General features: G+C 47.1%; 1 protein-coding gene and 1 long non-coding RNA gene across 6 annotated transcripts in view; both read left to right on the top strand.

Annotated features, from left to right (window-relative positions):
• LOC143356414 (uncharacterized) overlaps positions 1-24250 on the top strand; it is a 175316-nt gene that overhangs the window by 106577 nt on the left and 44489 nt on the right. The gene's annotated exons all lie outside the window — the stretch shown is intronic.
• LOC143356411 (uncharacterized) overlaps positions 1-24250 on the top strand; it is a 121950-nt gene that overhangs the window by 91646 nt on the left and 6054 nt on the right. Inside the window, exons 1-2 of one of the 5 annotated variants that reach the window (XM_076792086.1) lie at positions 2388-3288; positions 23919-24249. In XM_076792086.1, the coding sequence (XP_076648201.1) occupies positions 23927-24249 (323 nt within the window). In that variant the 5' untranslated portion in view covers positions 2388-3288; positions 23919-23926. Of the gene's footprint in view, positions 1-2387; positions 3289-5212; positions 5382-11995; positions 12072-18546; positions 19268-23918; position 24250 lie in introns of those variants that run through there. The other 4 variants (XM_076792085.1, XM_076792084.1, XM_076792088.1 and 1 more) reach the window with 4 other exon arrangements.

Raw genomic sequence — 24250 nt, 5'->3', positions numbered from 1 at the left:
GGCATGGGTGCCCTAGACGCAACACTAACGGGAGGGACGGGGCGTTACGTTAACGCGAAAGCCCGCGAATCTCGGACCAATACGCTCGAGCTATTTTATTCCGGTTTTTCTTCTCGCGATTTCGATTTCGGTTTCGCTTGAAATCTGAAGCGATATCGACTGGATATCTTTGAATCGGAAAGATATCCTAGACTCGGCGGAGGCGATTTAAGTGCACGGAGCTGTCCAGTATTAAATTGTTCACTTTTACTCGGTGAAAGGAAGAAACGCGCGAGAAGATAGGAATGACGGGCACGGTGGGGGCGTTTTAATAACTCGCGCGCTTAATCGCTGATAAGTTAAACGTATCGAGTCACTTTCGCTTTCGTCTTGCTCAGCTGATCAGCCGCAACTACGTTGCGTCCGAACGGAAGACACCGATTTTATTTCGACATCGACTCGAACGTCGGGCAATCCAAAATATAAAACCGTACTTCAGGAAATCCGGTGAATTCATCAACTTTTCCATAAAATTGCGAGTAAAGTTAAACTATTACGTTATTCAAAATAAGCGAAGCGCCGCGAGACTGAAAACGAAATTAAAAAACAAAAGGGTTACTGGTTTAATGTTTCGATAGGTGCACGCGTTTTTTCCCCTCCAAGGTGCGCGCGCGCGCACCCTACGCTCGCGACGATATTTCACGTGGACGATCGCGCAAAACCACGCGCGGCGCATTATCATATCGCATTACGGTACTTAGACGCGCGTACATCCACTAAATTCCACGTATAACCCATTGGGTATAATGTACCCTTCCTATCTGCCATTAAATCCAGCGCGAACCACCTACTGGTTCGTCGGCCGGTTGGCTCGCACCGTCTTCCGTATTCTAACAGGCTTTATTATTTCGGGGCACCGTCTACATTAACAACTTATCAACAAGGAATGTTCATTTCCTGGTTGGAAGATAATTCTACGATATCTCGTTGGAAAAATAATTCTAATCCAATAATTCGTAATCCACTTTGTAGTTTAACACTAGAACTACCGAGTAATAAATACGACTGATATATATTGCTTTGTAATAATGACAAGACTACATCTATTCAAACCTCATACCATTTTTATTCTAACCTGTGCTCCAATAAAGAAGTTCAGTCAAAAATTTCTAATGAAAACATTTTTATCGTTTCAGTAATTGTGAAAGAAACAATTAGGAACCGGTCATTTTGACTCGTTCGGTAGTTCTAGTGTTAAAAGTTACTTTACCCTAACCTTGGAATTTTGAAGTGTGGTAGATCGTGGGAAAAAATGTAAAACTTCGTTTAAACATTTGCATCATTATGTTTCCTACGAGAGGACCATTACCGAGATATTTTGTAAAATGTGGTTTCCGATCATACTTGAAACGATTCCTCAACCGCCATTTGCATCGGACACAACCAACCGGAGCGTTACGAGTAGACTTTGCATCTTCATGCAAAATAACAATTGTTTGGATGAATTGCAAGCAGCAGAAGTGATAAACTGAAAACAGTACGTCGTCGTGCTTAGCTCAACTTGCTAATGAATGCTTAAAATCCGCAGTCTCGTTATCAGTAAGAACGCGCTAGGTTAGGTTCCAGTCTAATATGTCTGAACCCTCGTCACGTCTGCTAGACGATTTCTTTTACAAGTTCGATAATAATCTCTATGATGTCGTATCGTACGATTTACATCCGCGATTTTGTTCGTTCTCTATTCGACCTGGAGGGAGAAGGGTCAGCCAGACGTCGCATGACCGGTAAATAACAAAGTGGCGAGCAGATAACAGTAAAGACGCGCGCGCTCTCCGCGGAAAACCGGCGCGGCACGGCGCAGCGGTGGCGGCGGTCGAACGTGAAATTCGCGAGCGCAATAACGCGAGCAAATAGCAAGAGCACAGTGTGGTTGGAGAGCGTGCGTCGAGCGCGAATCACTTAGCATTCCCCTAGTCTCTTTAACCCCGGGGCCCCCACCTTGTTGCCTCACACCTGTTCGGCATGGATCCGCAGCCGACCCCGGTCTGGATCCCGTGAGAAAGAAGCACAGGTAGCGAGAGAGAGAATTACAATTCGGATAGGCTTTTTCGGGTGTCGGCTAGGCGCATCGGTCGTCGCTTTGAAAAATCGCGTTACGTATCTCTGGTACACCGAAGGACGTGTACGAGTTTAAGCACGAGATACATATAGCGAAGAGATCATGCAGAGGGGACGAAGGAGGAACAACGCGCGCGTCGTCGGTACGGCGTGGCGGTCCGCGGTGGAGTGAGGGGTCGGGCAAACTATAGATAGAGGGCGGGGAGGGGAGGGGCGAAGGACTCGGAACTCGTGTCGTAGCGGTACGACGTTCGGTCGGGTATCTCCGCGTCGTGGGCCACACGCTCGGCCAGTGTCGGCTCGCGTACGCGCTCAGTCGTGCTCCGGCCTTGCTTGCGTACGAACGTTCTCGGTCGGAAGCAACTCGTTTCGAGTAACAGTACGGATACGCAGTGTTTTCTTCGCTCGTATACGTGTGTATCCGTCCCCACGTATTTGTGACCGTGTGCTGCTGCATACACACAAACCCGCTATAGACGGCTCTACATGAACAAATACACACACACACACACTCACGTACATCTCAGTCTGCGTTCGTCCTTCGGTCGAATCGTTTCGCGAGGAGACGTACACACGGCAATCGAACTGTTAGGTGTCGCGTGCCTAGTGCACTTTTAACGGCCGACCAGATTTAATAGCGGTGCGTCCAAGGAAGAAGCCTATCTTGTATACTATTGTCTAGTATACCTGTCCGTATACACGCATAGAAATCAAAGAGTGCAACAGTGACAAGAAGGGACTCGATACAGAGAGAAAGAAAGAAAGAAAGAAAGAAAGAAGGAGAGATAGATAGAGAGAGACAGAGAGAAGCTCTAACGTGCTCCGATTAACTTCGTTCCGTTAGTCAGCCGAGTGTGTGGCGAAGCTCCGAGAGTGGCTGCGAGAGCAGGAAGGAAGAACAAAGAAGAGACGTCCTCCGGCAGTCGGCGGAGTGGAGAGCGGGTACCGCTCGCCAACAGACTTACACCATCGTCTCCCCCTCTCTTTCGCTCTCCGTGTGTTGTGTGTGTGCGCGCGTGTAGTGTGTGTGCGCGCGCGGTGCCTTCTTCACCCCTTTCTCTCTCCGGGGATTCTCATCATCTCGTCGTCCGTGTGTTCTTTATCACTCTCTGTTCTCGACTCCATCGACGTACGCGGATCCGTACGGGTACGAAGACAGCGGACCGGGAGCGCGGTTGCTTTCGTCTCGAGGTAAAGTGATTTTGTATGACGTCACGAAAGCGATGTCAAGTTGAGCAACCTCCATCCACACGCGCGCGTCACCTATTTGTTCCCTTTGGCTCTCGCGACTCTCTCCTCCTCCCCTCCCCCCTCTCTCTCTTTTTCTTCTACGTTTGCCCCACCCCCCACCCCACAGCCCCGTATCTTCCCCGGCTTTTCTCCCCTCCCCCCCACCGCGTTCCTACTGTCATTGTACAGTAAGTAACGCGGCCGACGATCTTGCGACAGAAACGATATTGCGCGTACCGTGCGTATGACACAGCATCTATCGTCAATGGCAAGCGTAATTCCCGGGGAAAAAGAACGAGTCGGGTTTCGGGGATTTGCGTGTGGGCGTTTACTCCCAAGGATTGATGAACCCCGTGCCGGCTGTGTTCCTTGAAACGGTTTCCGACCGGAGAGTCGCCTCGAAAAAGGGGTGGCGCGTTTCAACCCCGATATTGCGACATGCGGGCTTCGGTTCGCGCCGATATTGCACAACGATCTTTTTCTTTCCGCGCGTATATCAATTATTAAAATGCGTCCTGTTGTCGTCGTGTACGAGGAATGCGTCACGGTAGGACGTAGAGGCCCTACTCTCGTTCTCGTACTTGACCCCCACCCCACGCGATATTTTTTCTCAACTCCTCGACTCCATAGAATTTCACGGGTCGATAGTCGATTGACTCTATATTCGTGTCGAGTCAAACTTTTGCAAGGCTAAGATTTCCTAAGACTTGATAAACTTTTTATAAAGTCCAATTTTCGGTAATCCGTGTAGATAATCTGGTTCGAACGTTTCGCATACCGGAAGCTGATCTAATACGATGCTCGGCGACCGTGCTGCGAAAAATCTTTCGAATACTAATCCCAAACGAAATTGTTGCAATAAATTGTTGAGAATGCCGGTTGTTATTGAACAATTTCCACCAGTTGTGAGTCGTAATGTTTTTATGTACCACTAGGTTAGACACGGGGTATTGCGCTATTACGTATCCAGGCCTCCGTATTACGATAGTGTCGAGCATCGCTCGACCGCGGTTAGTTTAATAATTATCGTGACCGTCGTAACGCCCTCGTAGCGATTGTCGAGCGGAGCGCGCGCGGTTCCAAAAAGTCGATCGAACGAATTCGATTGCCGGTCGAGCGGCTGGTACAGGGCGAGGAACTGTTCGTTAGCGTTTAATCTGTTCCCTATCTCGTATTGCACCGACCGTTCGATGTATCGTTACGGCATATCTAAATAGTCCGCAGCCTTCGATTTATCACGTTCAGCGGCTGCTTAGAGAATGCCGTTAAGTGGATTGCTCGGTCGCTATCGATTTTGTCCACTTTACGGCTGTAACGTATGATCATGGTCAATTCGTATCTCATTTTCTGATGCAGCACACACATACACAGTGTGCCCGACGAAAATGGAAAACCGATAAATAATTGGGAAGCGTTTCCGACTCCGGGATCGATGTCGAAAATCTTTCGATATTTCCAGAGACCGCGCAGCGAGGACAGGTCGCCACAATACCGATAACTTTTTCCCCTAACCGTTTCCAGAGCCGATGAGTCAGAACATCGTTTCGGAACGATGCGGACCGTGCACCGTTTCGGAAATGTGAATCGAAAACGATTCGTACACTACTTCCGGAACAACGTTGTATATTTTATTAAATCGTTGATTCGAAGATTTTCGTTTATTAATTGTTACCGGTGTTCGACGCAATCGATTAATACAGTTTCGCGAGCACTTGGTTCGATTCTCATCGCGTTCCTGTGGTGTCCTCCGACACTCCCCCCCCCCCCCCATGGGGCAACGTATGCACGGTAGATTTACGGAACAGAGACACGTACCGAGCCAACGTATCGAGTTATTATCGCGGGAACCACATTACAGGTAACAACGGCTACGGATACCACCGGCTGTCCGAATCTATTTTACGTAACCTAAAATGTCATTGGTCGCTAATCGCCGTATGCTCCGCTACGGCCAGCGAGCCTAGGGTCGCGCGTCGAAAGCTTTAACCACTTGACCCTCTATAGGGCATTATACTACCCTCTCGAACGTATGGTTTCAATGCCCCAGGTAACCGGTGAGTAAAATCAACCCTTACTGTTTTCAATCTTTTATGCCGCGCACACGTACACATTTCCGCAGTCCACCGACATATTGAAAACACCCTGCATAAGCGCGCTACATTCTTACAGTCGGTACGCTGGCGCGTTGTCTCCGCTTACATTCAAGGACGATTTAGACGTAACTGTCCTATCTTTCTCTCGTTCATGCTCGCACGATTTTCTTGACGTAATTTCAGTCGCTGGATATGAAACGGAAAAAGGAAAATATTGGCCACAGTTGAGTCAACGATTTTTTAAGTTTCCTCTAAAAATATTACAAAACTGCTCCGAATTTGCACAAAAGATGTGTTAAATACGTTACTTAAAGTCACTCGCCTCGGAACAGCCCACGAGAAAAAGTAGATGTTCTCGGTCGAGTAGCCGCGGATTAGAGCCGCATTTCTGACCTCTTTCTGCCACGTCGGGACTAATCTGCATTACTCTACATGTTATGTACCATCTCATTGGACATGCGTGCCCCTCTCCGTCCTCCTTGAAATTCAACTACGGCATCGACGTAACTATTTACGACTCCATCGAGACGGTCCCTCGCGACATCCCACACTTGGTGAACAGTAGATAGAGGTTCGCGTACATAACCGGTCTCTTAGATAATGTATCGGTCATTGAGCGTACACCCTGCTTCACCGACCGATCGACAACGAGCGCGAACTTTTTATCGCGATATCCTCTGTAATGCTCCATCTCGCGACGATACAAATAAGTTCAGATTTATCGCAACGAGACTTCAACAGCTTTTAACCCTTTGCGCTCGAAGCGATTTTGTCTCGAAAAAATCTTGCGCAACGGGAGTTCAATAAAAATTGATTTCGACTACTAATCATTTTAACAAGTTGACAATACTGCTATGATATTCAATGTTTCCACCGTTTCAATTTTCGACTAATAACTTTGCTATAAATGAACTCCATTTTGCGCACAAGAAATCGAGTATACTTACTTGTACCGTGCTGGAACGCTTAACGATTTATTAAACACGGAGATCTTTAGTATGGTAATAATTGTTTTGAATTACAGTATATTCGTTTTTAGCGGCGCCCTAGAAAAGACGTCGGGGTTAAGGGCCCGGGGTAGTCACGTAACTTTTTAATTAATAATTTCCATTCACAGCCTTCAGACACAGACTTAAGATCCGTCTCGTTCTTGATCCGACGGGTCTTAAGTCTGTGACTAAACTTGTCAATGGCATAAAAATGCTTGGATTCCACAGCATGCACATCGTCAATTTTTGGCCCACTTCGAACGCTTATATTACCAAATATCTGCATAATCTCGGCAGCTCCTGACCAGCGCGCCTTAGATTGAACCTTCCTCTTTCGAATGAGCCCTTTACCAGCGAGAAAATATTCTTATTTAAGGACGAAAACTTGAAGCACGTAAAACCATTTTTTGACGGTAATGTAGTCACTCTACCTTATCGCGAATCTACGGAGACCGGCCCCTTAAGATACTGATAGAATTAACCGTGAATAAGGTTGAAAGTAGGCCTAGTAGAATTGACCAAAAGAAATGGTCGGAGTTGAAAAATGCGTGGAGCCTGCGAAGACCGTAGCGCGCAGCCCTGCACGAACGCGTCCGCGATACAGGAGCGGATGTAACGCGAGCTAATTGTAAGCCATGGACCAAGGCAACGAGTATATTGAAAGTGGCAACCGGTGGCGTTCACGGAAGCTTCGTGCGCGCGCGTACAGATATCGCCTTAAACGTATCGCGGGGCAGACGTTAACTCCGCTTTAAAATTCTACGGCAAGAGGCTCGTAACTATTTACGTCTCGGTCGAGAGAGCGTACAGCTACTTTCATAGGGCTACGCGACGAACGCAGCTGTTGGTGGTGGACTGAGCGAACACACAAACCAGCACACGCAACACCAGCTTTTCTCTTTCTCTGTGCGCTCGTACTCGAACTCGCGCGCGCGCGCGAGCGCTCCTGCATCGTAGACGACGATCTGAACGCTAAACAAAGGTATTATCGCGCATACCAGATCTGCGTTGAATTACAAAGTGACTTACGAAAGGGCATCCACCATACGAAGCGTATACTCCGCGTAAACGCTTGCAAAAGAACCCGAGAACAATAGACGCACGCGAACGTCCAACAATTAACGGTATAAAAATCCCGTTTTCGACGCACACGTTTTTCTCCGACGATTTTTGTTGCCCGACGGAAATAGCTAGGAGCTATCAATCTCCACTGCCAAGATCACCGAGGACCCTATTGGAATTTGTGCATTTACGATAAAAATTAATGAACCTTATAACAATAGGAAGATTGCCAGAATTTGTTAACGCATTATCTACCGTATTTCATAATTTTTTAAAAACCCGTGGTTCATCGGCAAATTTAATGGATCCATCGACGGCAATTTCAATTATGAATCTATAATTTACCTCCAGTAACGCCATCGAAGAATTTCGTTTCAGATTGTAAAAGAAATTTTCTAAGCTTCCTTTTGATACAGTACAATTACTGAAAATCCAATTAATAGGATTCCGGTAGATAAAGTGTTGATATCGTTCAAGAGAGAAAGAAGTTAAATGTTTGCGCTTCTCATCGTGCGAATCAATCCGATCTGCCCGTCCAGTTTACGTATGCATCAGATAAGGTTGCAAATTCTGTTCTCGACGAAAAGAAAAGAAAAGAAAAGAAGGGAAGCAATTAGATCGAACGTGACGAAAAGCAGACGACTGTTGCGAAGCGTTTTCCTTGCTCCGAGGGCGCGCGAACCAACGGAAACCCGTTAGAAATTGTTCGATGCTACTCTTGCGTGTCGCGAACGACCGTACATACATACTCGGTAGTCAACGGCGTTCTGTCGGCGGTGGGGGACCATTGGTGTTGGTAGCTCTCGCACTGCTAGCACGCGCGCGCGCGCGCGCCTGCACATCTGTATCTGTACGCGAGCAGAGCAAGTGTGCACGTCCGCCATAGGGCCTTTCTCGTCGTCGAGTTACGAAGCCCGAGTAGCGAGCGCGTCGAAAGAAGAACGACGCCAGCGTGAAAGTAAAGAAAGTGGGCCGCTCGAAGTACAGTTCAACCTAGTACTCACCTTCCACCCCCACCCTCGACCGCCATGCTACTTCCAGTTAAGGGTCTACCTAATTAAACAAATATATTTTCGTTCTTCTTCAAAATATATTTCCGAACGTCGGCCGGTGACTGGGTCTGTTTCGACCCAGAACTAATTAACCCCTTGCACTGTGTGTGGCATCGGATCAGACTCGCGGTGAAGATTTCGAAGTTAGAACAACTAGTTTACTTTTAGAAAATTTGAAAATTATGTTTTGTAAATCTTTGTCAATTATGTACATTCGGAAAATATCGAAATGTTTGAAATAGTCATTTCGAAATCGTAGCACAGGGGGGTTCATAAAATCAGCTTGTCCACCGTTGTAAAATTCTGAAAAATTGCAAGCGACATGGCAACGCGTTCGAACGACGAAGGCGACGAAAGAGGTTGCCAAAGAAATTCGCTGGAAGTCGTTGGGAGGGGGGAGGGAATTATTCGTTTTAATTTATTCGTCGGTCGGCACTCGATTTCCGGACAACACAAGCTCGCGCTAATTTCTTGAGAGGCTATCGATTACCGATCGGGGGAGTCGACTCGCGCGCGCGAGCGAGAGCTGCGCAATTTTCCACGACGCTCTCGGGCTGCGTGCCGCTTTTACCGGCGAACGCAACAGTGTAGACTCGTCGAGACGGGAGACGAGTCGAGCTGAGCTGAGCTGAACCGAGTCGAGTCGAGTTGAGTCGAGTCGCGCGTCGCTGAAATGCAAATTGATTGTATTCCGTCAGAGATTCTAGAAAGTTGTCGTCAAGGTGATTGTTACGAGGTTGGCCCGGGGCCAGTATCAACCTCACTGAACGACAACATTGAAAATCGTCCCGGCGCGCATTCCTCGGATTATCGTGCGCGTGAACGCCTACGACTATCGGCTCGATATTCGTAACAATAAGGATGTGCTGGGAAGCGGAGTGCAGTCGTTCATGGGCTCGCGTTATCGAGCGTCGAACTCTCGTCCAATTAACACGTTATCCACCGGCGATTATTTTGCAATCATTGAAAGCCATGGCTAGGGATTATTTTAACAGGGATTATTATATTTAGGAACGTACAACCAGCTCCCAGTAATCTAATAGTATTAAGATTATTAGATGAAATATGATTTTTAAGCTTCCTTCTGGTACAGCGTAATTATTAAAATCGATTCGATATTATAGTGCAAAGGGTTAATAGTAATAGGCTTCCGGTAGATAAATAGTTAAATCCCGGTGAAAAGTAATCGTTAATGTGTTAAGCGGTTGATTTCTCCAAAGAGAAATGACTACGACACAAAACGACTTGTCCCTCGACGAATGCTAAAAATCAAATCCTTGATGTTGGCGTCTACTAACGCGCGTTGAAAAGGTTAGGAGAGTTCAGGCTACCTGGGTCGGGCAAAATGGAGAGTTCTCGTTCTTTTATCCCCTTTTGCAGCGGCCGTTCTTTTATCCTAGTCGCGACGAAAGAGAGAGAGAGGGGGAAGGAAGAGAGGGGAACGACGAGGCGACCGATACGAGCATCGAGCGAGGCAGCTTCCCAGGGTCGAGCGAAAAATAACCCAATTAACTACAATTGTCGTAACGCGAGCCGAAATGCTACGCTTCCGCGATTCCCGCAAGATGGCCGTGTCGAAATTGAAAGTCTTTTTCGTCCCTGGTTCCTTGGCCAAATGTTAAGTGTTCTCCTCTCTCTCGTTATGTATATGTCCCTACCCCCCCCCTCTCTCTCTGTCACTCTCCCTCTCGTCGAACGATGATTCATGATTTCCCGTTGTCAGCGAATTGCAACGTTTACCGACCATGACTTTCCCCGCAATTATGACAGTGAGAGATGTCGCAAGCAGTTTATAAATATGTAACGCGCTTCGCGTGTTTCCCATCGATTCGCGCGTCCCGCCTTTGATCGTTGAATCTTGTGGGGGAACAGGAATGGACGTCTTTGAAGCCGATCCTAACCGCCCCTAGGGTAGTTAATAATTCCCGTAACGGTGGTTCGTGTCGCGGGTGTGATACATATTTGTAACGTTCCGCGTTTCGAGAAATTAGTTTCTAATGATGAGACAATGGGAACGAAGGAGCCATACATCTCCTCAGACCTCTGTGAATAAAATCGTCGGGCAATGGATTACTTGGCACGGCGCCATCGTCGAGGATGGCTTCTTGGTGACTCGCGATTGTTGCGATATTACCGAGTCCATTTCGTTCGAACCTTTGGCACCGGCAAGAATTGTGCCGTCTCTCGGCCCTTTGAGAATCGTCTACCACGTGTTCGTCACTTTTCAATAAATTTTTATGCATCTGTCAGAAAAATGGGCAAGTGAAATGGAAGACAGTGGCGACGTTAAGAAGAGATTAAAGAACATCGTGATAGTTCTCACGATCTATTAAAATTATTAAGGGACGAAATCGATTTGTTTCTAACTCCTGTTTCCCCCAATTAACCGGTAGCGCTCGAATGGCGACTCTAAGGCGCCACTATAAATTGCTACACTTGTTCGAGCAATTTTTACATCGTTACATTCGAGACTTGGAAATCAATCGCAGGCGAATTTTCGTTTATAAGTTATAATCCCGGAGCCGTGTCGGCTAATTCGAAAGCGAATTCGTGGGAAATTACGGGCGCAGAAGGTGTATCCGAGAGGGGCTTTCGAAACGCGACCGATCAACCGAGACCATTGTTCGACGCCGGCCGTTTGCCTCGGCTTGATAGAATTTTCTAGAAATATTATTCGGTCCGCGATTTTTTTTCGTTCGGAATAATTCGCACGATTTCTCGATCCATCGAGCCCGTATTTGAAACTTTCCGCTGCCGTAGGCCGCTTCCTCGCAAAAAGAATGGCGGGAAAACAGAATCTCGAATCGATTAGATTTCTAATTACGTTCCGATTTGTCCACGAATCTTTTTCGAATCCTCGATCGTTCGATGGGAACCGTACAGCCTGGAACAACTCTGTTAATCCGTTTACCGAGTTACATTTCGATTACAGTCACCTATATGCGCACGATCAAAAATTCATGACAGAAATCGAAGTTGAACTTTGAGTCGCAGCTAAGAGGAACAATCAAACAGTCATAGGTCGCGACTCTCGTATCGTCTGGTCGAAGACGAGACGTCGTTGCTCGATTACACCAGTAAATACGTAGTTGGCGAGCAAACGTGTTTTTGTTTACACACGGTGCGCCGCGATGCGTTATTGACAACGCCGGTTTGTCAACAGTGCGCGTCATTGTTTCAGTTTTCGACTTCATTCAACTCTCGCATATACCCGCGTATTGTCGTTGTCTCGCGAGTAGCGACGCCGAAACAACAATCAGAGTTTCCAAATACACGTCTGACAAAACTTTCAACAGGGGTCACGAGTGACCCGTCCTCAGACTCCCGCGCCGTAACGAGGTAGTTGACCGTTAGAGAGTTGAAACGCGTCTGCCAGCGAGATCTAGCCAGCATAGCTGCGAAAAGAGGAAGAGAGACGGAGAGACGATAACATTCCGGCGTGTAAGGAGAGGGATCGGTTATAAATTTAGTGCACTGATCTCATTCTATGGTGAATCCTTCGACGGAAATAGAACGCTGTCGTGGACAGGTTATTAAGCTGCGTTTAGGTAGGTACGCACGCCGTAACGAGCAAGCCGTCGATCGCGTCTTCCCCGTCGATGATTTGCCTACGATCCGTTCACGATTTATTCTTATTCGATCTTTTGCTGTTGATCTCATACTCGACGGGTTTAGTATACGTACACAGGGAAAGAAAACGCTAGTGTCGCGAGCAACGGCGTTCGGCGTAAACACTTCGGTGCGTGACAAAGTTTATTAAAGACCGTCGTGCTAGCTTAATCTTTCCGTCTACTTTCGTTGAAAGCGACGTTTACTTCTCGATCTCTCTCCGCTTGTAGTTCGGATTTTACGAACTTGCCGCGATTATCAGCCCCTCGTGTCGCACTGCTCTCGACACATTCGCGTTGCCGCGAAACTTATCGATGCAGCACCAGAATCACGACAATATATGAGCCGTTTATTTCGAAGGTGGCCTAAGTCCATTTGTCAATTATTTCCGGTTGCCCGTGGTTACATGTGCAACTTCAAGTTATCTATCAATATAGCATTTGAGGTTACTCATTTTCCGAGTAAGTACGATAATTTTGGAGACATAAGTTTTCAGAGTTAGTTCAATAATTGAGCCGTTTATTTTGAAAGTGGCCTAAGTCTAAGATAATGTCCGAAGGCAGTGATGAAGGTAATTTTAATTAATTAGTATTTAACAGGTTAACCTCAATTTTTGGACAATTGCTTTAGTTTAATAATCAGTACATTTAATTAATGCCGTTAAAAAAAAATGTACGCAATATACATAGGGACGTAGGCATACTTACAGTTAAATATAAAACTTATAATTTAATATTAAATTTTAGAAATTATTTCTCCCATGGGGAAGAACAAAACGACAAGAACATTTAGTTCAGATAGTGAACAACAAAAAAAAATGTTTTTTTAATTTTACAACAGCAAAATTCAAGGACATAATGGACCTACTACGATATATATTTAGTTCCGGCTATTGCTGTATTTATTTAATTATTTTTGTTGTGCGCGTTAAATCGAGTTTGGAAAGCGGTTGACAGAAGTTAATTCAGCCAAACGTGAAGCGCCTTTACTGTGGAAAAGCACATGCGAAAATAGAGACAGCGTGCGTACGCGCATCCGTTTGTTCGCTCCTGGAATGAGTTTCGAGCCAAGAGTAGTACCCGAAGGTGCCGCGGACAGCGCTGCGAGCGCGATGCCAATCGAAATTTTGGGAGGACGATGACTGGCCGCGGCGCGCCGCTCCGTGGAACTGTGAACTCTTCTTTCTGTCACTGACCTTCCGCGAGCGTGCACCTCGCCGCAAAATATTACGCGCGTCGCACGCGTTATTAATTATACAATCGACCGACCGCGACACTCGTTTGGCACGGCTGAGGGTCGAATTTTTATTGACCGATTACGACTCTCTCGTTCCATGACCTATAGATCGCTCTCAATATGTACCTCGCGTTACCTAAGAGTACAACGAATTAAATCGCCATCATTCTCACTATGACCGCCCGCTCTTCGAGAGAAGACACCCGACTGTCGATCATAACGGCTGTCTTGCTCCCTATCTATTTCATGAACCTCGGATGATTGAAGTGGGGTGGACAGCTAATCTGATCACAGCCAGTGTCGCTCTGAACCGAACAGAGCCGTGGTAACACGGCCACGGCGAGTTGTCGACGGAACGCTTCACCGCAGAAATCAAACGAGAGCCCGCACTTTGATACGACACGGTTGTAAATGTTACTACTTTCGCGGCGCGTTCGACCGAAAGCCGCAGAAGCGAAAACAAGTGATATACGAAAGCCATTGACGATCCACGATGCTGCCGGGGATCACCGAACCATGTGACACCCTCAGAATGCAAAGCATCGCTCACAATGGCAGAAATCCAAAGGAAGCCCGGCCCGAAGCACATTCAGCCGCGCACCGGGCCGCCATTGCTTTGCTCTCGGTTTTATGAATTCCCTTAGGTGCGCGCGCGTTTCCTTCCATCTGCGTGGGCATAAATGCTCGTTGCTGCGCGTCGTCACACGCGGCATTATGCCACAATAATTACTAATGCCGGCATTACGTCACGGGCTCGTGTACGCGACACCCGTCTTTAGGGAAATTCTGGCTGCGTTAACGTCATTAACGCGGTCGTGTCTTCGAACCGTTTGATGTCTGTTCGTCTGTTTGTCGCCGGAAATGGGTCATCGTTTCGCAAATCGTTTTTCATCGAAATTAGTCCGGCCACGGATTAACTTATATTAGACCCGATAACTTTCGTACACGATAAAGGTTCGATCAAAAATGATACATAGGGAAACACCGGTTCCATCGAGATTCGGTCGAATTGAATCGTGATAAACGAAAGCGACGTTGGCCTCCGAAGGAGAGCGACAGGATCGAATATCTGCCAGGTGTTTTCCTATTTCCTCGGGTTACGCGTGACTGTGGGATAGCGCGAGGGGTTGCCGCATAGTCGCACGAGGATGCCGGGCAAACGTCCGTTGCGCGTTAATTCGATGGGAACTCTTTTGTGCATGCCGAAGAGCTGCGAAGGGAAACTCGTTTAAATTTTTAGCAATCCGTGCATCTCACAGCCATAGGTACCCCGCGCAGATGTGACCGCTGATCATTCCCGATACGCACAAAAAGAGATTTCGCAATCGGGACTTTTACTTGTTACGCATCGAAAAATAATTGGAATCACGAGAAGCAGCGCGTTGTCAACAGGTGGGGCCTTGTTAAGTGGAAAGTGGGAGTACGGAAGTCAAAGTGGGGCAAGTCCCCCTAAGCTCCAGGGAGCTGCTTTGAAATAGCCCTGGATCGACAGGCAAAGGGTCCCGTGAAACGGTTTTGGGTCCAACAAGCGCACACTGGTTTTCTCGCCCCTGTTTCTCGGCGACAGTGTTATCGTGACAAAAACACGGGCATGGCAACAAGGAGAGTGGCGCGTCTTCCGACCAGCTGGTGGAACGCGTGACGTCACGCGCCTACCTACACCGACGTTACGGCCGTCCTCTCTCCCTCCCTCTCGCTCTCTCTCTCTCTCTCTCTCTCTCATTCGTTCTCTCCACTCGGCCTCTATCGATACACAGCTCGGTTCTCTCCCCACTCCGAGCGAACGTTCTCCTTCCAAACCTCTGGCTAAATACTCACACCGAGCCTCGGTCCCTCTATACGTAGATACGCGTACACCTTCGAACGTGGCACGAGACACGTGTCAGGGCCGTAGCTCCCGTTGGGCACATTGGCGAGTAGCTCATTGAATCGTCACGCTATATTTACTCGACGCTCGTGACGTACCGAGAAGAAAGGTTCAACCCTATTCTTGTCAGCGTTGATCACTCGCCGCTGATCCTGGTTTGAGAAACGCTGAGGGTTCCACTGAGGATCACTGCCAATGGTGAATCATAGGATAATCTTGCGACAGTGAGTTATCACAGTGTCTTTCAGCGATCGATAAATTCCGAGAATCTGTTCGTTTATGATTTTCCCAACAAAGAATCATCCTTTTTCGATCAGGAAAATACGCGGAACCGTAAACGATCGTATCGATATTTTATTAAAAGTAAAAACCAGTGAGGCATGCACGCGTCATACATTGAGTAATCTTACGGGCACGCGCGCGTCATTTTCATTCTAAGCACTATGACGGCGATAACGGGGAATCTCTTCGTATTGTGCTCTCGGTCGGGCATCTTTTGTTTTCCGATAAAGTCGACCGATGAGGAGATAATAAGTAAAAATCGCGGTCGGGAGGACGGACGAGCGTGCGCGCGCGCGCGAAGGGAACGTGCTCGCGCGCGGCGCAACCCTGATTCGCAGTGGATGCACACACGCGTCGCGTGGGTGGGGGGACAGCCGAGTATCGGCGACACGAGCCGATTCATCCCCACTCGAATCTCGGCCGATCTCTCCGGCAAAGAGTCGAGGAAACTGGAGGGGTAGCGTTGGTAGGGATAACATCTGCTCTTAGCGTGATTGCCGTGTATTGATGTGGCTTTACGGCGCGCGGCGGCCTGCGGACAACAAAGTAAGCTGACGGTCGTTAATGTTCCTGCTACGCGAAACTCGAGGCCGTCGGAATATTGCGCTGCACCTACCGTTCGGCGTGGTCGCCGCGTTCCAACCGAGATTCGCCGAGTTTCAGCACTATAATCGTATACACTCTGTTTTTCGAAAGACGAGACCCGAACGGTAACCGCCTGCAGCCTCGTCCCCCCTCCATCCCTACCACCTGAATTATCACCTGTTCGCCAGGGATTCTTTCGTGAACGAAAATTGTTCGCACATATTTTTCGCGATGCTTTTTCTAGTTTATATAATGGTTTCAGGAAAGCCATAGTTGTAAAAACAGTACAGCGCTCGTCGTTACGCAACATGGGCGCTAAGAAAAACTGTTGTGTAATTAATTTGCATTTGGACACGATAGTACCAGCAATACTCGTGCCCACATCCGCGGTAACGTTAATATATCTCTTTTCTTGTTTAACAAGCTGAACAGGAACGATATCCGCTTCTGAATTCGCGCGATCCCGATCGCCAAGACCGAGGCACGTGTCGCGTGAAATCCATGATTCGGAGAAAGTGACGGGACAACATTCTTTTCACTAATTTCTCGCGTACGTATTACCGAATCGTTATGGGAGCCACGAGGGTCACGAGTAGAAAATTAACTGGAAATTTCGTCAGAGTTTTTCGTCCATTGATTTTTTCTACCTGTTGCATCCGCACACGATATATTTACAGATTGTTGTATTTTTTTTTTATAATACAATGACACGCGTTTCAGTTGTTATTGCTAACCGAACTACGTCGATAACAGACCAGTTTATAAATCGATGGTGCGCTAATACAAATAATTGTTCGTTCTCGTAAAATTGTGTCCGATAGGTAAGCAAGCACGATCGGTGAAAAAGCAAGGTCGTTCAATCACTGCTTGCTACTCATAAACTTGGTGTAAATGCGTCACAAAGTCGATTCGATTTTACGTAAGTCGTATGGTATGCGGCTCGTACGACTCGGAGACACAGTGCTCGTGATCCTGCGACAATGCGCATCTTTCCCTGCGCGTCACAATGGCAATAACTATATTTCTTTCGTCCGGTGAATATGAAAATGAGCGTCGTTTGTTCGAGCATCGGATAGCCCGAGGTAAACAGTGACTCCATGTATGTGTATTCCCGATCGCCGTTCTATTCGAGTTCTATTCGAGCACATTAGCATATTGAAACGTTTGGTGCGCGCAGCGCGTATAGAATAAGGTATTAGGTTTCCCAACAATGGGACACGAGCCGAAGCAAGTCGGTTGTTAAGTAGCCACGGAATCGGAAACAAAAGCGAAGAACCGACTCCCTTTTTCCGGTTTATTTTAAGAAGCACCGGCCGCGCGACTCGAGGAATCGTCGAGCTCTCGCGTTCGCCGGAGATAAGATGTCGCTGTCGTCGTCGTAGCGGCATTGTCGCGATGCTTCCCGCGATACTTGTAACGGTCGTTCACAGAGAGACAAAGCGTTCTAAATACGAACCGCTTCTTTTTTCCCCCCGATTACTCGTCCTCGTCCATCGAGGCTCGCCAGAGAAAGTCGACCGACCAAATGGTCACGGCCTATTTAACGATTGCCCCGTACAATTTCATCGTTTCTATGTAGACTCCGTGGCGCTGGAGCCCGAAAGAAATCGGGTTGGATTACGACAGTCGAGACAAAACCTGGTATTTACAGTAAATCCTACAACGCGAAGCAAAAATTGTAACCCATATGTAACTCCAAGTTTCTCATATAACAGTTAACCGACTAACTGTTTACGTCGAGTATATTCGTCACGAAAAAATGGCATTTTTTGGTCTAACGACATGCTATTAACACGTTGACTGCCATGTCACCCATATGTGGGTGACGGAATTATTTGTCCAGGTTTTCAAATGAATTTTTACGTTAATATATTCATTGTACCAAATTTGATTAGGATCTGTAAAACACAACAAACTTGGAGGACTACTCAATATCACACATTTAATTTTTTCAATTTTTATTTCATTAAATAACTTACTTTGATTTTATGAAGTTTTTGAGGTTTCTAGTTTGGCAGTCAAAGTGTTTAATGAAATGTGAGAAAGTACGCGTTAAATGATGTTCTTGAACCATCTCAAATTCGTTTGGATTCTACTCGAGAACGGGTTAAAGTCGGATAGGGATGGTTACAGCCGCGCGCGGGCGGGTTCGTTCGACGAAAGAGATTCGCTCGCTTCATTATTCGCGCAGAGTAAAAGTACTCGCGTCGGCGCAATTAACGAGCTACGAGAAATCCTTAACGGAGTTTCGCGCGTACGTGTTTATGCATACACGCGGGCGCGCGCGCGGTACCTGTTCACAAGGTATCCGAAGCTCCGAGAACGCGTTGAAACGAGCAAAGATGAAACGGTATCCGGCCGTTGCGTCGTAATAAGCATTTCGATGCGACTTTTCATTTCGCGGGGAATTGCGAATCGATTCAAAACCCACCCCTCGCCCATTTACGACGAAATATCGTTCGATTCGATCATTGAGAAAAGTTGCGTAGGAAGCATGAAGTTGCGCAGGTTGCATTCGAAGCAGAGAAGGTGGAGGGGTTCGAAGGAAGCGGACACGTCCCGAAAAGATAATCTGAATGCTAATCAGCCCGGGCGTCTTTCTCTTTTCGCAGCGGTGAAGGAAAAAGTGATAGTGTTTTCAGTGGCTCGGGCCAGGCCGGTCGCCTAAATGTTTCGCGCGCGACAACCAGTCCGAACAAACGGTGTGCCTGCTGCGTGTGGTGTGGAAGCTCCGTGTCGCGTTCCACCGGTGGTGGTGGGGATAGAAGGTTGACGGGGCGCATGCGCGAGGCTCGCGGCACTGCACACGCACACACGTAGGCGACCACTCGTGACGTCACGCGACGCCCGATAACACTTTTGTTGTCGTCGGGACTATCGTCGTACGTGCGCCGCGATTACGCGTGACGCACAGATCAGTTCGAGACACCGAGCGCGTCTGACACGGACTGGCTCGCGGCGTCGCACTTCCATTGAAATTTCTCTCGCGGGTTCAACGACGAACCAGATCGTGTTTTCCTCTGCGGTTTTGTGCTGTGAACTCTGTGAAACAGTTAATCCTCCTGCTGGGTTCCCTCCGGTACTTTGTTTTTCCGGCCGCATCGCGCCAAGGAATGTGGAAAGTGTAACGACGCGTGTACGGATACGGTTTTCCATAGTTCGAAAGTGAGTTCCCTCTATTTGACGATTTGCACGACGTTGTCGCACGGAACACGTCTATATCGTATTTCTTTCTCTCTCTCTCTCTCTCTCTCTCTCTCTCTCTCTCTCTCTCTCTCTCTCTCTCTCTCTCTCTCTCTCTCTCTGTGTGTGTGTGTGTGTGTGTGTGTGTGTGTGTCACTTTCCCTCCGTGTTCGCGAACGTGTTTCGTCGCCCGAATACATACCTGTTGTTCCCGAGCGTTTTAAAAGCAACACATTATTCCGTGTAATTCTTGCGACTCGCGTCGCCACTGTATTATTGGATCGTCCTTGGGAAGTGGAACGACCACGCTCTCGCAATATATGTAACCTCTAACCATATCTACACCAATAAAACCAGCGATTTGTATCTCGATCGAGAAAAATCGTCGAGTTAATGAACTAGCTCCGAATACGTTTATCTATGAATCCTTTATGTACACACGGGTACTACTTACTCCGAAGCATCGAAAAAATAGTCGACCGGTGAAACAACGTCGACTGTTTTTGTACGGTCGATAAAAAGCGATACAATGAAAATTCGGTAACGCGTTAGCCGAACCGTTTCGCGTTTAATCTTCGAGATTTTCGAAATCCTGTGTATTCGCGCGCGCGCGCGAAATCGGCTGTGGAATAAAATGCACGGCCGATATAATGAAACACAATGCTTGTAAACGAGCCGAAACCGGAGATTATAATCGCGGTAGACGAGCGGATCAAACGGAACGTACGCGCACGGCCGGACTCGCCTTGTACGTGTTTATTTAGAAGCGTGTAAAAGTGCTCGCTCGCCGATTTCTTTTTATCCGCGCATTCCTTTCAAGGCCCCTGCAGGGAACGGACGGGCGGCGACTGTTCGACCTGGTCGTCCCCCATGCACCGACCGCTTTCTACTTTGAACGGTTCAATATGGTGGCCTTTCGAAGCGTTTTCCTTGCCTCGCGTCTTACCTCGAACCGATATCTATAGGCTCTCGGTACACGCGGTGCATTAATAAACGCGTTTCGCAAATTGTACGACTACGAACCGTACCGCTCGATGGCCAAACCAAATACGTTTCTCCTACGAAAACGTTACTTTCTCGGCAAACCCAAATATGTATCTCGCGCGAGAAATATCGATCTAGGCTCTAGCGACATTCTATGAAAATCCATGAATAAGTTCTTCCTTTAAACGATTAGAGATTACCTTCAATGTAGAGGACGCTGATTTACTTTAAAGAATATAGCAGAAAGGAGCGCGGCAACTCGGAAATCGGTACCGCGGTTCGAAAGTAAGCAGCGATCCTGAAACGGTCAAGTATTTCTGTGTTTTGAAACGACGGGTTTAAACGGATCTAATTCTGGCCGAGGTCAAAGCTTCGTTTAATTGCCAGACACTGCTCCGCTACGGCGTGTGATGTAAGATTAGATGTAACGGCATCGAAGTGACGTACAGTTTTTAGAGCGATCCTCGCGAACGGATTGGGCGGGATCCAGTGAAACTGGAAGCCACCGGTTTATATCGCTCTGCCTTTTTTTCGAAGAGTACTCGAAAACTTATCTACGCCGATTATGGAACAGATAAGGGTTGAACTGCGCAGCTTGAATTTCGGTAGATTGTCTCGGGTTCATCGAGTGACGCGCGAGCTTGATATCAATTCTTAAATTGAACATCCTGATCTCAAGGAGAAGCTGCTACAATGCGCGATGTAAGAGCAATCTACAGTGCGCGTCATGAATAACCAACCCACCGATATTTCAATACTACAGTAACTTAAGCAAAGATATTTGATATTTTAATTCCTAAGAAAAAAAAATAAAAAAACATGACGATTTAAGCGCTCCGTTAACTTAGCAACCTTGAATATTTCTGCAATATTACCAGCAACGTAAAACAAATGAATAGAAACGTCAGAACAAACAGCACGACATTATTTATTTGGAGAGGCCAAATTATTAAAATTTTGTGGGGTTGGTATATTTCTGATATCGCTGTACATATGTATTTAATCTGCGTCTTGCGTTACGCGAATAATGTCAACCGTATCGACAGTTAAGTTGTTTCGAGTAACTGTATCGGATAAAAATGACGAGGCAGCGACGTTAGGGAGGAAGGGAGAAGGTACGGTACGCGAGGAAACAGGGGAAGCCCGTGTAGATGTGTAAATATATATCCTACGCGCGAGCAAGCTTACGGAAAACGGGTGGGGAGAGGACGACGCGCACGAGTCAGCGACTCCGAAGCAGAGACTGTACTGTACAGGTTAGGTAACGCGTATCCATGGCGGTTTTTTCTTCTCGCGGAGAAAGTTAGCTTAGGCACGCTTGGAGCGTAAAATCGTCTCTCGGGTCGCCATGGTTCTTCTCCGTTCTCCGTAACAACAAAATTAAGTAGAACCGTCGTCGAATCGAAGCTCTCGACGGATCTCGCCAAGTAGACTTGACCGCATTATGGTGGTCGTACTATAGGCACTTTGTACTGGTTCCACAATTCCTCACCCACTCCCCATACCCGTCTTAAGGGCGTCTCGTTAAACTACCCTACCAACTGTTTTTACTTCTGTGATTCCGAAGTAGCCGGCCACTGGAATCGAACGACTCTTTTTCACGTACGCTTTGAAACCGTAAAAGTAATAACGGTTGTCGTGACACCGATTAACATTGGATATCGACGCTCGAACGTCAAACTATATCCCGTATCGATTAAAGTTCAGCACCGATACGCAGCAAATGATTTAGCAACAAGTGTCACGCGACACTCGGAACGTCGATTCTTTCGACGCGATTAATGTAGCGCGCGGCAGCCATCTTGTTGCTGGCAGGCAAACATGTCGGAGCCGCCACCTGTCAGCCGGTTGAACAACTCGTTTTTCGAATTATTTCTGTCCGCGAATATGACTCAACCGATCATTCCTGGAAATGATTTCCGCCAAGAGATTCATGCTTTTTCCCGTTAACGCTTTAATTGTTGCGTACGCGAAAACGTGACTCATTTCGTGGGAATAACCCGGCGAAAATGAGCTGCGAGAAGAGTCCCGGTTCAAATCTGATTTTCTTTCGACGTCCACTCTTAACCTAGAATCGCCGATGTTAATCACGACGATTCGGTCGAACCTTTCTGATTTTTAACAGGAGTCCTGGTTCTGCGTACTTTCTACGTACTATGTAGGTAGGCAGCCTTCCTCCGCTCGATTATGCTGCTGAACAACATAATTCTATGCCATTTCCATGATCACTCGTGGAAAAAACGTTGCGAACGTCCGTTACGCGGAATAACGCGATCACCAATGGAAGAAAAGGAAAACCCGTGGACGTCTTCGGGAACTTTATGATTTTTCGCGGAACGTACTTACACACTACGCTCTTTTACCGTTTATGATTTATAGGTTAGGAAGTGGTTCGATGAGAACGTCCATAGATCTGTGTATAAACGATACGAGCGAAAGATACTCTGATTCAATCCTTTCGGACGACGCGTCGCGACGTCTCAGACTTTCTTCCACCGACAGAAACACTAGGAAGCTCGTGTCGCAGGAGAATTCCGTTGCTCCCGTGCGTACGAAAAGCGATCTCTATAAATAGTGCATTACGCAGTCTGTTAATCGGTCACGCATGCTCCACGCCTGCGGGAACATTGACATCCTGTCAATTCGCCGGGAAAAACACGTCTCGCATCTCGACCCGTTTCAATATCAACGTACTCGATTGTTTTTATCGCGTACGAGCTGACACGATTTATTGGCTGATCAAATTGCACACAAAATGAACAGAGGGTAGAGGGGTGGGAGAGTCCACTTATATCGTACTTGTTTCCCCTGTCATCTACCCTGTCAATCGCGATTAATAAAACGACGTCCATCTTATGTTTCGGAATTGTTCGAAATAAAAATTTATACGTAAAATGAACATGGCTGAATGAAACCGGCGAAATTACCGCGGAATGAAGTTTGGTATGGAATACATTCGTCTTGCCCGGTTAACAGGTTAAAGACGAACACGTTGTTATTGTTGTTAGGGGAATGGGTCGGTTCTGGTTAGAAATTACCGATTCCGGTGTTCGCGCCGCGTTACGAGTATCGTGCGTCGCCGAACGACGGAAGTTCGTATTCGGGTCATCCGCGACAATAGCGGAAAAGAATACGATAATCTGGCTCATAATCGGCGGAGTGCGCGCTCCATGTAAACACGTAAATTCGTGCTCGCGTACCGCTAACCTTCCCTGTATGGTCGCCACGCGTTACAGTCTCCTCGGCGATACCGTTACGCAAACATTTTTCCTTTTCCCACCGTGCGCGTTAACAGCAACAAAATGTATCGGACACACTGTTGCAACGATAAAATGCATTTTCACGATTTAATTAAGAAAAAAAAAAAAAAAATGATTCTTACCTTTTCCGACATAGACTGCGGATTTTATGCATTCACGATAAAAATTAGTAGATTCCAAACACCACAGGGAAGTCGTTTAAAGTGTTTAAAGATTGTATTATTTTCAACCCATTAAAATTGTTAAGAAGAGCCCTATATAGCCCGTGTATTTTGCAATTGGCACAATTTTTGTATAAAAATCCGCAGTCGAATTATCAAATTCTACGGTATAAGAATGAATTATAAGTAACTATATGGTGAAAATAAACAAATATTTTCTCGTTTCAGACGCTAAGATGAGATTAGAAGAGGATCTAGTGATACGAAGGAGCCGACCCACGATGATTTCTGCCAAGTATCGTGCGCGAGAGGAACGTCGTCGTCTTCTGAAGATCTCCGCGGGGAAGTTGAGGAGGATCGAGGACCCGGAAGCCAGCCTCTGCAGATCGGTCCTCATCAACAACGCCGTGAGGCGACTGCAACGCGAGAACAGAGACGAGAAGACGAGGAACTACGGGCTTCCGGTGGTCTCGTATCTGAACGACTCCACCAAAGAGAACAATGTTTCCAGCAACCTTATTGTCGGCGTGACGGACGACGACACCACCTCCAGAAAAAGG

Source organism: Halictus rubicundus, chromosome 8 (genome assembly GCF_050948215.1).
Source record: "Halictus rubicundus isolate RS-2024b chromosome 8, iyHalRubi1_principal, whole genome shotgun sequence".
NCBI lineage: Eukaryota > Metazoa > Arthropoda > Insecta > Hymenoptera > Halictidae > Halictus > Halictus rubicundus.
Note: the sequence above shows the minus strand (reverse complement) of the source record. Positions and strands in the feature narration are given on the sequence as shown.